At 34.8% G+C, this 15,082-nt stretch overlaps 1 protein-coding gene across 3 annotated transcripts in view; it reads right to left on the reverse strand.

Annotated features, from left to right (window-relative positions):
* Positions 1–15,082, reverse strand: part of CSMD3 (CUB and Sushi multiple domains 3) — a 1,084,122-nt gene that overhangs the window by 106,950 nt on the left and 962,090 nt on the right. For all 3 annotated transcript variants that reach the window (XM_027092553.1, XM_027092552.1, XM_027092550.1), the window contains 2 exons: positions 11,925–12,134; positions 562–750 (listed from right to left, as the gene is read on the reverse strand). In XM_027092553.1, coding sequence (XP_026948354.1) covers positions 562–750; positions 11,925–12,134 — 399 coding nt within the window. The remainder of the gene's footprint in view (positions 1–561; positions 751–11,924; positions 12,135–15,082) is intronic.

Below are 15,082 nucleotides of genomic sequence, written 5' to 3' on the forward strand. Positions count from 1 at the left end.
TTTATTTATTTTTCAGCATGAGGTGTTCTACATAGTTATTCACTATCACTAGATTAGTAAATTGCACTGTTTTCTCTTCTTTCAAATACTTTATCCATATATACACTGTTCAACTTTTGTCTTATATCATGTATAAATATAAGGCCTTATAAAGAGGTTCAAGCCATTTTTATTTATAAGGGTTTTTTTTTTCTTTAGAAGAAATGAGCCCAAATTCAGTAGTAGTATCTGGGTTACTGGTTTATATATGAATGATTACTAAACAAACACAGATGCACTCACACAAACATCACACAGAAGAAGCTCTGAAGTGTTAACAAACTTTACTTTCGCATCCAGTGAAGAAGGTTAAGTCTCCTGCCAATAATGACAAAACCAGTTATTCATTATGAAGACTTAGGCCTTTGATCTGGGTACTAACTATAATTCTACAACTAAAAGAAAAACTGTATATTTAGCATGCTATTTGAAGAGGAAAACAAACAAGAAAAGAGTACCAAATCAAGAATTATTAAACATAGATGATATCACCTAAAAGACAGCTTCAATTTAGAAGCATACCTTCACACCTTGGAAGTGGATGATTCCAATTGCGACTCACTCCATGAAGGCAAGTGAGAGCTGAATTTCCAATCAACGTGTAACCAGGGAAACATTCAAATGAAATGGTTTGCCCCACAGTAAAATCATTGCCGATTACAAAACCATTTCGAAATGGGCGTGGATCAGGACAGCTTTGCAACTGATAGGCTGGAAAAGGTAAAAAGAAAGTTTTTCCTTTTTGAATTTTGAAAGACCAAAGAGTATTATTTACAACCTGCAAAATAGATGTAGAGCTGCTTGCAGTTGATTATAAATAGTAATTCAGTTTTATAATAAATGATGTCAGTGCATGATATGAATTTCTTATGTATAATTTTCATATTAAATTTTTAGTACAATTTATTAAGATGCATTGTTTTTTCTCCCACTTATGAAATCTATCTAAATTATAAGTTTTAGTGAAAATGTAAATTACCCTATAGCCATAATTTTAATCAAACATATTCTGATCCCTTTACCTATAATGCAACTGCTTCCTGGTTCATTGTATGTACATAAAATAAAATAAGTATATGTGTAAGCCTAATTCTGAGCCTTTTTTAACCTTTTTTTAGCTAATTTTTCCTCTAAAAGAAACAAACCACACTATCTCTCTATTGAGTTTCTCCAAAGAAGTTATTTAACAATATAAAGTATTAGGAAACAAATTTCCTTCTAATATAAATTTTGCACTTCAGTTATCATGATATTTTCGGCACTATAGTGTAACTGTTTATTTGTTCATACTACTCTTGTTCTACATTCTGCATGAGATCAAAGTTCCTGTTTTTTTATCATTGTATCTTAAAAGCCTTGCTTATTGCCTTTCACATAGTAGGTCCTTAATAAACATTGCTGAATAAATCTTGAACCTATAAACAGTACATATACTCGTATAGTATTAATATTTGAGACTTTATTTTTAAGAAGTTCAAAATCATATTATAATTAATAAAATTTAAATTACCAGCAGAGACTACTTTGCTACTGACCATTAAATTCCTTTTATAAAAAACTGTTTTTATTTTTTAGTAATTCCAAAGTTACACAAAGGTTCTAAGATTAGTAAGAACTCCAGTATGCCTTCAGCCACGTTTTCCAATTGTTAACTCTGACACATTTTCTTCATCATTCTCTCTTCCTCCCCCCCCCCCCCCCCCCCTATATATACATATATATATATACATATATATATATGTATATATGTAGGTGTGAACACACTTTTTTCTTTCCAAATTAGTTGAGAATAAGTTGACCCATCACTGCTATTTCATAAAGAAAAGGATACTTCTATGTAACCACAAAATTGAGAAAATTAACGTTGAGACCATTAAATTCTAAATTCCCCAAATCAAAAACTTATATTTAAAGCTGAATAAGCTACCATAAGTTGCTTATTAAAATATTACTCTAATTTTTAAATTAAAGGTTTCAGAATTAATTAACAGTCTTTTTAAGATATTTAGTGCTTTTATTCTAATTTTTTTCATTTGAATTAATATTCCACAAACAAAATATATCAAAACCAAAAGAATCATGTCAATTGAAGACAAACGTATATCATTTGATCATTAGGAGTTGGGATATATTATTCTATGAAACAAACACTTTCAATTTTCACTCACATGTAAAAGATAATTTTTTTCCAGTTTTATTGAAATATAACTGAGATATAGCACTGCATGAATTTAAGGTATACAATAAAATGATTTGATTTAGATGTATTGTGAAATGATCACGATACGTTTAGTTAGCTAGATAATCTTGAATAGGGTAAGATTCATAGACAAATGTATGATCCTGTGATATTTTATATAACATTTCACCTTTCTATGCTATTTAGTTTAATAAGGATGAATAAGAAATAGATTTTAAATGTTCAGGAGAAAGTTCCCATCCTAATATCATATATAATACAGGGCTTAACAAACCCAATAACGTTGCCAGTAATAACGTTAGCTTCGGAACCAAGTTCTTTAGTAGAAGGGTACACTTAATTGTATACTATGCATTTTTCCAAAATTCAGAATGTTTTTAAGGTCTAATCGCAAAATCATCTAAAAATAACATTGCTTCTGTGAATCTGTATCAATTAACCTATATCTCAAAAAAAGTCATTAGCTCAACGATATAAATTCAGTAAAAGATACAGTTTTAAAATTCAGCGTACTTGTGTCAATCAAGATGGCTGTGTGGGAAGATGCGGAGTTAGCATCTCCCCACAACTAGGGTGCCTGCCTGCTGCTGATGGGGGACTCTGAGGCCCAAGGAGATAGGAGCAACCCCCAAGTGAACCAATAGGACATGGGGGGACTGAGGGGGGAGAAGTGGAGGCCAGACAGGATTGGCACCCCTGAGGCCAGGGAGATCAGAGGAAGCAGGCGGGAGGACTCTCTGGGAAGGGTGGGAGAGGAGCAGTGGGCGATCGCCTGGCCCACTCAGGCTGGGGAGCCTGTTGAGCATCCAAGCCGGTACCCCCCCTCTAAAGCCCCCTCCAGGCCACGTGGGTCCTTGGGGGCATAGGAGGGAGGCTGGGGACATCAGTAGAAGAAGGCAGGAGGAGCCATCCAGGAGGAGTGGGAGAGGAGCAGAGGGCGATTGCCCCACCCACTCGGGCCCAGGGAGCCTGCTGAGCTCTCAGGCCCATCCTCAGCCCTCCAAAGCCCCCTCCAGGTTGTGTTGGTCCTTGGGGACATAGGAAGGAGGCTGAGTGGAGAGCACGAGAGGCAGGCAGGAGGGGCCCTCCAGGAAGAATGGAAGAGGGATGGAGGGCAATTACCCCACCCACTTGGCCCAGGGAGCCTGCTGAGCTCCCAGGCTGGTCCCCTGCCCTCCACAGCCATCGCCCCCACCCCCCTGGCCACATTTGTCCTGGGGGTATAGGAGGGTGGCTGGGGAGATCAGGAGAGGCAGGCAGGAGGGTCCCTCCTAGACTGGAGGAGCAACAGAGGAGAGGAGGGCATTTGCCCTGCCCACTTGAGCCCGGGAAGCCTGCTGGGCTCTCAGGTGAGGTTCCCTGTCCTCTGAGACCAGAAGTGGGTGGCACATCTGGGTCCCTTCTGTTCCTTGAGCCTAAGCCTCACCCCCCACTGCTCCCAGGGCCTATCCAGCCCTGTGGGTCCTAAGCATAGGCCCACCCACCGCCCAAACCTTGCCCTTGCTTAGGCCCCACCCTGCACAGCCAAGACCTTCCCCTCTGCCTTTTTTTTCTTTCTTTTCCCTCCTCCTCTTTTTTACTATTGTGGTACTGATGTACATTCTGGATGTTGATTCATCTATATTTTTATTTTTATATTCATTCTAAAACATCTGTTAGTTTCCTAGTCTAATTTTATTTTTTATTTTGTTATTGTTCTCTCTTTTTTTTTTTGCCACCCCATGCAGCTTGCAGGATCTTGGTCCATGAGCTGGGGTCATGCCAAAGCTCCTGCAGCAGGAACTCCGAGTCTGAACTGCTGGACTAACAGAGAACCTCAGACGCCAGGAAATATTCATCAAAGTGAGGTCTCATTGAGTTCCTCATCTCAGCACCAAGACCCAGCTCTACCCAATAGCCTACAAACTGCAGTGTTGGAAGACTCAGGCCAAACAACCAGTAAAACAGGAACACAATGCCACTCATAAAAAAAGAAAAAAGAAAAAAGAGACAGCAAAAAAATATGTCATAGATGAAGGAGCAAGGTAAAAACCTACAAGACCAAATAAATGAAGAGGAAATAGGCAATCCACGTGAAAAAGAATTAAGAGTAATGATAGTGAAGATGATCCAGAATCTCAGAAGTAGACTGGAGGCACAGATTGAGAAAATAAAAGAAATGTTTAACAAAGATCTAGAAGACCTAAAGAACAAATGAACAGAGATTAACAACACAATAACTGAAATGAAAAATACAGTAGAAGGAATCAATAACAGAAAAACTGAGGCAGAAGAACGAATAAATGAGCTGGAAGACAAAATGGTGGAAATAATTCCTGATGAGCAGAATGAAGAAAAAAAGAATGAAAAGAATTGAAGACAATCTCCGAGACTTCTGGGACAACACTGAACGCACCAATATTCGAATATAGGGGTACCACAAGAAGAAGAGGAAAATAAAGGGTCTGAGGAAATATTTGAAGAGATTATAATCTAAAACGTTCCTAACATGGGAAAGGAAATAGTCACCCAAGTCCAGGAAGCACAGAGAGTCCCATACAGGATAAACCCTAGGAAAAACATACCAAGACACATATTAATCAAACTAACAAAAATTAAGTTCAAAGAAAAAATATTAAAAGCAGCAAGGGAAAAACAAAAAATAACATACAAAGGAATCCCCATAAGGTTATCAGCTGAGTTTTCAGCAGGAACTCTGCAGGCCAGAAGGGAGTGGAAGGATATAAAGTGATGAAAGAGAAAAACCTACAACCGAGATTACTCTACCCAGCAAGGATCTCATTCAGATTCTATGGAGAAGTCAAAAGCTTTACAGACAAGCAAAAGCTAAGAGAATTCAGCACCACCAACCCAGCTTTATAACAAATGCTAAAGAAACTTCTCTAGGTGGGAAACACAAGTAAAGAAAAAGACCCACAAAAACAAACCCAAAGCAATTAAGAAAATGGTAATAGGAACATACATATCGATAATAACCTTGAATGTAAATGGATTAAATGCCCCAACCAAAAGACATAGACTGGCTGAATGGATACGAAAACAAGACCCATATATATGCTGTCTACAAGAGACCCACTTCAGACCTAGGGAAACATACAGACTGAAAGTGAGGGGATGGAAAAAGATATTCCATGCAAATGGAAATCAAAAGAAAGGTGTAGTAGCAATATTTGTATCAGATAAAATAGACTTTAAAATAAAGACTGTTACAAGAGATAAGGAGGGACACTACATAATGATCAAAGGATCAATCCAAGAAGAAAATATAACAATTATAAATGTTTATGCATCCAACATAGGAGACTTCAATAAATAAGGCAAATGTAAACAACCATGAAAGGAGAAATCGACGGTAACACAATAATAGTAAGGGACTTGCAAACCCCACTTACACCAATGGACAGATCATCCAAAGAGAAAATAAATAAGGAAACACAAGCTTTAAATGACATATTAAACAAGATGGACTTAATTGATATTTATAGGACATTCCATCCAAAAACAACAGAATACACTTTCTTCTCAAGTGCACATGAAACAATCTCCCGGATAGATCACATCTTGGGTCACAAATCAAGCCTCAGAAAATTTAAGAAAACTGAAATCGTATCAAGCATCTTTTCTGACCAAAACACTATGGGATTGGAAATCAATTACAGGAAAAAAGATGGTAAAAAACACAAATACATGGAGGTTAAACAGTGAGCTACTAAATAACCAAGAGATCACTGAAGAATCAAAGAAGAAATTAAAAATACATGGAAACAAATCACAACGAAAACATGATGACCCAAAACCTATGGGAATCAGCAAAGCAGTTCTAAGAGGGAAGTTTATAGCAATTCAATCTCACCTCAAGAAACAAGAAAAATATCGAATAAACAACCTACCCCAAATTTAAAACAACTAGAGACAGAAGAACAAAGAAAACCCAAAGTCAGTAGAAGGAAAGAAATCATAAAGATCTGAGCAGAAATAAATTAAATAGAAATGAAGAAAGCAATAGCAAAGATCAATAAAACTAAAAGTTGGTTCTTTGAGAAGATAAACAAAATTGATAAACCCTTAGCCAGAGTCATCAAGAAAAAAAGGGAGAAGATGCAAATCAATAAAAATAGAAATGAAAAAGGAGAAATCACAACTGACACTGCAGATATACAAAGCATTATAAGAGACTCCTATAAAAAACTATATGCCAAAAAAATGGACAACCACAAAGAAATGGACAATTTTCCAAGATTGAACCAGGAAGAATTAGAAAATATAAACAGACCTATCACAAGTAATGAAATTGAAACCATAATTAAAAATCTTTCAACAAACAAAAGCCCAGGACCAGATGGCTTCACAGGTGAATTCTATCAAATATGTAGAGAAGAGTTAACATTGATCCTTCTCAAACTCTTCCAAAAAATTTCAGAGGGAGAAACACTCCCAAATTCATTCTATGAAGCCACCATTCCACTGATACCAAAACTAGAAAAAGATATCACAAAAAAAGAAAATTATAGACCAATATCACTGATGAACAGAGATGCAAAAATCCTGAACAAAATACAGCAAACAGAATCCAACAACAATCATACACTACGATCAAGTGGGATTTATACCAGGGATGCAAGGATTATTCTGTATATGCAAATTAATCAATGTGATACACCACATTAACAAATTAAGGAATAAAAACTATATGACCATCTCAATAGATGCAGAAAAGGCTTCTGAAAAAATTCAACACTGATTTGTGATAAAAACTCTCCAGAAAATGGGCATAGAGGGAACCTACCTCAACATAATAAAGGCCATATATGACAAACCCACAGCAAACATCATACTCAATGGTGAAAAACTGAAAGCATTTCCACTAAGATCAGGAACAAGACAAGGATGTCCAGTCTCACCACTCTTATTCAACATAGCTTTGGAAGTCCTAGCCACAGCAATCAGAGAAGAAAAAGAAATAAAAGGAATATAAATTGGAAAAGAACAGGTAAAACAGTCACTGTTTGCTGATGACATGATACTGTACATAGAAAATCCTGAATATGCCACCAGAAAACTACTAGAACTAATCAATGAATTTGGTAAGGTTGCAGTATTCAAAATTAATGCAAACAAACCTCTGGCATTCCTATACACCAATAATGAAAAATCAGAAAGAGAAATTAAGGAAAAACTTCCATTTACCATTGCAACAAAAAGAATAGAATACCTTGGAATAAACCTGCCTAAGGAGGCAAAAGACTTGTACTCAGAAACCTATAAAACACTGAAGAAAGAAATCAAATATGACATAAACAGATGGAGAAATATACCATGTTCTTGGATTGGAAGAATCAATATTGTGAAAATGACTATACTACCCAAAACAATCTACAGATTCAATGCCATCCCTATCAAACTACCAATGGCACTCTTCAAAGATTTAGAACAAAAAATTTTACAATTCATATGGAAACACAAAAGACCCTGAATAGTTAAAGCAATCTTGAGAAAGAAAAACAGCTTGAGGAATCAGGCTCCCCAACTTCAAAATACACCAGAAAGCTACAGTAATCAAGACAGTATGGTACTGGCACAAAAACAGAAATATAGATCAATGGTACAGGATAGAATGCCCAGAGATAAACGTATGCACATACAATCACCTAATTTATGACAAAGGAGGCAAGAATATACAATGGAGAAAAGACAGCCTCTTCAATAAGTGGTTCTGGGAAAACTGGAGAGCTACACGTAAAAGAATGAAATTAGAACACTCCCTAACACCATACACAAAAATAAACTACAAATGGATTAAACACTTAAATGTAAGACCAGACACTATAAAACTCTTAGAGGAAAACACAGGAAAAACACACTTTGACATAAAACAGAGCAATATTTTTTTTACCCACCTCCTAGAGTAATGGAAATAAAAACAAAAATAAACAAATGGGACTTTATTCAACTTAAAAGCTTTTGCACAGCAAAGGAAACCATAAACAAGACAAAAAGACAACCCTCAGAATCTGAGAAAATACTTGCAAATAAAACAACAAAGGATCATTCTCCAAAATATACAAATAGCTCATGGAGCTCCATATGAAAAAAACAAACAATCCACTGAAAAATTGGGCGGAAGACCCAAAAAGACATTTCACCAAGGAAGACATACAGATGGCCAAGAGGCACATGAAAAGATGCTCAACATCACTAATTACTAGAGAAATGCAAATCAAAACTACAATGAGGTATCACCTCATGCCAGTCAGAATGGCCATGATCAAAAAATCTAGAAACAATAAATGCTGGAAAGGGTGTGGAGAAAAGGGAACCCTCCTGCACTGTTGGTGGGAATGTAACTTGATATAACCACTATGGAAAACAGTATGGAGGTTCCTTAAAAAACTAAAATTAGAACTACCATATGACCCAGAAATCCCACTACTGGGCATATAATACACCCTGAGAAAACCATAATTCAAAAAGAGACATATACCACAATGTTCTTTGCAGCACTATTTACAATAGCCAGGACATGGAACCAACCTAAGTGTCCATCGACAGATTAATCAACTTACACTGTTGGTGGGAATGTAAATTGATACAGCCACTGTGGAGAACAGTATGGAGGTTCCTTAAAAAGCTACAAATAGAACTACCATATGACCCAGCAATCCCACTACTGGGCATATACCCTGAGAAAACCATAATTCAAAAAGAGTCATGTACCAAAATGTTCATTGCAGCTCTATTTACAATAGCCCAGAGATGGAAACAACCTAAGTGTCCATCATCGGATGAATGGATAAAGAAGATGTGGCACATATATACAATGGAATATTACTCAGCCATAAAAAGAGACGAAATTGAGCTATTTGTAATGAGGTGGATAGACCTAGAGTCTGTCATACAGAGTGAAGTAAGTCAGAAAGAGAGAGACAAATACCGTATGCTAACACATATATATGGAATTTAAAAACAAAAATGTCATGAAAAACCTAGGGGTGAAACAGGAATAAAGACACAGACTTACTAGAGAATGGACTTGAGGCTATGCGGAGGGGGAAGTGTAAACGGTGACAAAGCGATAAAGAGGCATGGACATATATACACTACCAAACGTAAGGTAGATAGCTAGTGGGAAGCAGCCGCATAGCACAGGGAGATCAGCTCGGTGCTTTGTGACCGCCTGGAGGGGTGGGATAGGGAGGGTGGGAGGGAGGGAGACGCAAGCGGGAAGAGATATGGGAATATATGTATATATATAACTGATTCATTTTGTTGTGAAGCTGAAACTAACATACCATTGTAAAGCAATTATACTCCAATAAAGATGTTAAAAAAAAAAAAAAAAAAAGAACATGTGGCACATATTTACAATGGAATATTACTCAGCCATAAAAAGGAATGAAATTGAGCTATTTGTAGTGAGGTGGATGGATCTAGAGACTGTCATACAGAGTGAAGTAAGTCAGAAAGAGAAAAACAAATACTGTATGCTAACGCATATATATGGAATCTAAAAAAAAAAGAAATGGTACTGATGAACCTAGTTGCAGGGCAAGAATAAAGAAGTAGACATAGAGAATGGACTTGAGGACATGGGGTGGGAGGGGGAAGCTGGGGCAAAGTGAGAGTAGCATCCACATATATACACTACCGAATGTAAAATAGTTGGTTGGTGGGAAGCAGCAGCATAGCACAGGGAGATCAGCTCGGTGCTTTGCGATGACCTAGAGGAGTGGGATAGCGAAGATGGGAGGGAACCTCAAGAGGGAGGGGATATGACGACATGTGTATGCATATGGCTGATTCACTTTGTTGTGCAACAGAAACTAACACAGTATTGTGAAGCAATTATACTCCAATAAAGATCTATTTAAAAAAATAAATAGAATAAAGAACTAGTGAAGAAAATAATATAAAATTCAGTGTAATTCTCAAATAATATCTAGTGATCCTTGTAATACATTGTGGCACATGTCAATAATATTAATACAGCATTATATCAATAACAGTAACAAATGCTATATCTTTTAGGATTTTATTATGGAAATAGTGAATGTTTTTTCAAGGGCACATTGCCTGAGAAATATAGTTAATAAAGTTCGAAAAAAAAAGATAACAACAACAAAAAAAATAAAGTTCAGATTCTAATTTTACCTCATTCAAATAAGAATATTGCCCTGAGAGGTTGAGGGAATTTGACGGCATAGAAAAGAAGATGAAGTCAGGTTCATCAAGCCCTATGCACTTGCTAGAGAAGGACCACATAGATAGCTCTGAGTCCTCCAGCAGCAAAAAAGAAACTCAGTCAGTTCCCCAACAATTTTTGAAATAATTAGTTTCCTTAGGAACATGGTTAATTTTGAACCAAGAGGTTACAAAAATTATTCCTATTTTATGTAAAGGATGATGTGTGACATGCTGCTCTTAAATTATGTATGCAAGCATAATACAAACTGTAATCATTTTAGACCCATGTAGTTGGATGTTACAATGTCTATTTTAACTACTCTTAAATTTCCTTTTGTGTATATACTTTTATTCAGCAAATATTTATTGTGCTCTTACTCTTCTAGGCACTTGAGATACATCAATGAACAACACAAAGATGACTGCTTTGGTGGAGCTCACATCCAAAAGTATCACATACTCGTAAATCAACTATACCTCAATAAAAAATAATTTATTTATATATATATAATTAATTATATAATAATAATATTATAATTATTATATTATAATTTAATTATAATAAAATACTTTTAATTTAAAATTAAAAAAACAAAAATATCACATACTCATTAAATCCTTAATAGTGCAGATACATAATCAAAGTTTAAGTTAATTTTGATTAAATATTACAGTCATTGGAACTGCACTGTTTGTGTAAAATATCATAACTTTAAATATTTAATTTTAAATCTTAGACTTTTAAGATCTGAAATAGTATAGTAAAAATAGCTAAACTGCACTAAATATTTACTAATGATATACATCACGATAAATATTTTACATTCATTTTATCATATAAAGTTCAAAACAACTTATCTGAGAGGTACTATTACTAACACCATTATGAAAATGAAGAAATGGACTTGTGCCCTAGGCCACTTAAGACTGAACGTAGAGAATCAGCATTTAAGCCTAGGTCTCCCAGCTGTTTATTTCAAAGGGATGAAAATCATGCTCAAGGTCATGCAGCAGTTTTATACTAGAAATAGGCCTAATATGATTGTCAAATTATTTATTTTATATTCTCATAGCAATAGAATGGTATCAAGGAAGGTTATGTTATTCTTTCATTATAAAGTAAAAGAAAATAACTTTACATATAGTAGATGAGTACCACAATATATCTTTTCAATATACTTATTCTAGTATAAAAGCAGAGATAAATCTTGCCTATCCACCATGCCTTGCTTGGCTGCCTTGCCTTGCCTTGCTTAATTTGACTGTGTATTAAAATTAATTCAATCCTTTTTTCATGGTTAGAATTTGTAAGGCCTCAGAAAGACATCATTTCCCCCTATACAGTTGACTGAAAATAGCATTATTTAAAACTCTACCTAACTGAAGCTTGCTTTGATTTAGGTTCCTTTTTTTTCTAAAACACAATATAGAAAATGCTTAGAGTTAGATCGTTAATAGCTGTTTGGAGGCTAAAAAGCTTTCATATTTTTATTATTCCTCTCACCTTGGTATACAATGTGGAACCCTTGTTTGTTTTGTGAATAGTCACTGTGAAAATACAAGCTGGTTTCATGGGTCGTGCTAAATAGGGAAGATGATATTTGAGGACCACTGAGTCGGCCAATAACAGTACTAGTTTCTGCAGATCCACTTCTTACTTCCAAATAATCATGTATGGTTTCTGTAGAAAAATTTACAAACTGCAGATGCACACCTAAGGAAGAAAAACAAACATAATGCTACTCTATGTTTTTTACCAAATTAAATGCACACATATACACAAACACATGCTCGCATTAATGTGCTTAAGATACGTTTCCATTTAAGTTGAGAGGCATACTCTCAAGATCTGGGCCATGGGTCTGCTGTCTGCCCAGGGCAATTAGCTGTGCTATAGTTGAAAGTAACAGAATACTGTTCTCAAATGCCCACTATTTGTCACATGGGAAAATCTCATTTTACTACATTGTCACCATAGCAAAACTAATCAAGAAAGTGGCTTTCTTGCTCTTTAATACCATTTAAAACTGTATCAACCAATTTTTAAAGATGAAAAGCCACTCAATAATTTGTATTTTGTAAAAGGGCAATTTGAAGCCAAAATATGATTGCAAAGTTTTATATATTAACATAATCAGATTTCACGACTGTGTTAGAAATTAGTCATATACAGGGGATAAATTAGCTTCTCCAAAATATCATTTTTAAGCATGTAATTTTCAGCGTGCTCTTTTAGTATTTTCTCATCAGAAGATAAAGCCAAATTTTATGTAATATTCCCAATAAAATCTAGGGGTTATTGCTATATGCTATCATATTACAAAATAGTCTTAATATCTTTATAAACATAACTAGAATATGAGGTAGTTAAATATCTCTGGGATGGAGAAAAATTAAATAAAACCTTTATTGAGGTATGTTTCCTTAATTCAATTAATATTTGATTTTTACTGAATTTGATGGTTTTTTTCCCACAACTACCATTCTGCAAATTGTTAGTAATAAAATCTGACATTTATTGTGTTTTCTTTTTGCTAGGCACTGTTTTAAGTTTTTATACATACTAACTTATTTAATGCTCATAGTTACAAGAATGAGGAAACTGAGGCACAGAGAAGCTAAATAATATGCTGTTTACACAACATCCTAAAAGAGGTGAAATTCAAACGCAGACATTCTGGCTCCTGAGCTCTTGCTCTTAATAACTAGTGAGGTTCTCAAGTGAAGTCATATTTTGTTCCTGGAAAAAGAGTTCCATGGAAATTTGCTGTTACATTGAAAAAGAGTTCCATGAACAAATAAATTTGGGAATTACTGAAAATATGCTTTAAAATATTAAACACATTCCTGGACAATCAGACAATCTTCTTAAAACTTTGAATGTACTATCTTAATATGTGAGGCTACAAGAAGTGCATATTTTTCTAAAATTTTCCTGAGCCCCTTTTCACAAATTATGTTGTCCATAATTGTTTCACAGGCAAGAGAAAATACTTCTTTAACTGTTGATGTGTATTCAATTTTCTTTTAAACATTTATAAATTATCTATTCAAATACATTAGAAGCAATATTTGATTTAGCCAAAACTCAAAGAAAACAGTGGGATTATTTAAATGTAACCAAATCAGAAATGGTCTCATGTTTTCATTTCTAAAATAGAGATGCATATTCTTTTTAATTTTTAATAAACTTGGTTTTTAAAATCAATGAGGTATTAGCAAGAGCTAAGTTGAAGGTGACATAATGACACTATTGCAAATACACGTAATAATTTATTTTAAAATAATTCACTTAGCTCCATAAATGACATGGGATGAGCCCTCTTAAGTGGCTAGTAAAAGACATAAGGATAACCATACTGTTTCAAATCTATTATTCATTTATTCTCTTTCAATCAAAGGGCATAGAATTTGACTACAACTTCAAATTAAGGGTATTCCCATGTTGTAGCCAGAATAATTCTCATTAGAAAGCCCCCCAGCATTCTTCTCTCAGTGGCCTACTGGTCTCCCAAAACCTCAGGCCAGTCATATAGTGTTCAAGTTTGTTGAATTTCTTTAGCTTTCTTATCTGCATTTTTCCATGTGTCAGTCTGTTTACCTAGAATTTCTTTCCTGTTCCTCACAAGCTGACCCTCTTTTATGGGCTTACTCTTACTTATATTTAAAGCCACAGTTCACACATCACTTCCTCTGATAAACCTTTTTTGCATTTCCTGGACTAGGCTGGATGCCTGTGTACAATCCTGTACTCTTTATTATACTTCACTGCAATAACATATTTGACTATTTGTCTCCTCATTGTGACTGTAACTTAACTGGGAAAAGGTACAAAGTCTGTTTTACTATGCATTTTATCCCTAGCACCTAGCACAATACCTGGAGTATAATGTGTACATGCTCAGTACAGCATTGTCAAAACTATGAGTTTCTGTGAATTTATGTAAAACATTTCAACATGAATTTTCATTCTGAGGCTATAGATGCTTTTGGGTAAATGAGGTACCTAAATTTAGTCCTCAATAAGTGAGATAGTACAGAATATCTTAATTGCTCTAAATCCACCAGGTTTGTACTTCAAGGAGTATCTACTCATCTTATTCTTCTGTGATTTAATGAATAAGTCTATCCTCAATCTAACACTTCTATTTATGCATTTACAGACTAATGGGATATAAAAAAGCTGCAAAAGAATACGTTAGTGACACAGGAGGGAAAATAATTTATTAAATGTAATATATATATAATGCAATATATCCAAACACTGGCAATTGTAATATTAGAATTAGAAAGGTATTACATCTACACAGGTATTTAAATCTAACAGTAGAAAAATTGTACTAATACTTTTCAAATGTAAATCTTATTTATTTACAATGGCAGCTGGATTCAATAGATTACCAGAAAATAATTTATCTATGTACTGCTTGGTTTCAACAAGTAGAAAAGAGTTACAGAAACAATTATACATGAAAATCATGTTGAACTTAATCATTGCCACACACATCTAACTCAGGCTATATCTGTACATATTGATTGGAAAGTATCATAAACTGTATCTATTTATCATCTATGTATGAAATTTTAAAATGCCCATATTCTTTCAATTATCCAAGTACTCCAAGTGAAATGTATATAATCCCAAAGTAAACTATAATTTGT

This window comes from Aethalodelphis obliquidens, unplaced genomic scaffold (genome assembly GCF_003676395.1).
Source record: "Aethalodelphis obliquidens isolate GAN/ISIS:26980383/991018 unplaced genomic scaffold, ASM367639v1 scaffold79, whole genome shotgun sequence".
In the NCBI taxonomy this organism is placed as follows: Eukaryota; Metazoa; Chordata; class Mammalia; order Artiodactyla; family Delphinidae; genus Aethalodelphis; species Aethalodelphis obliquidens.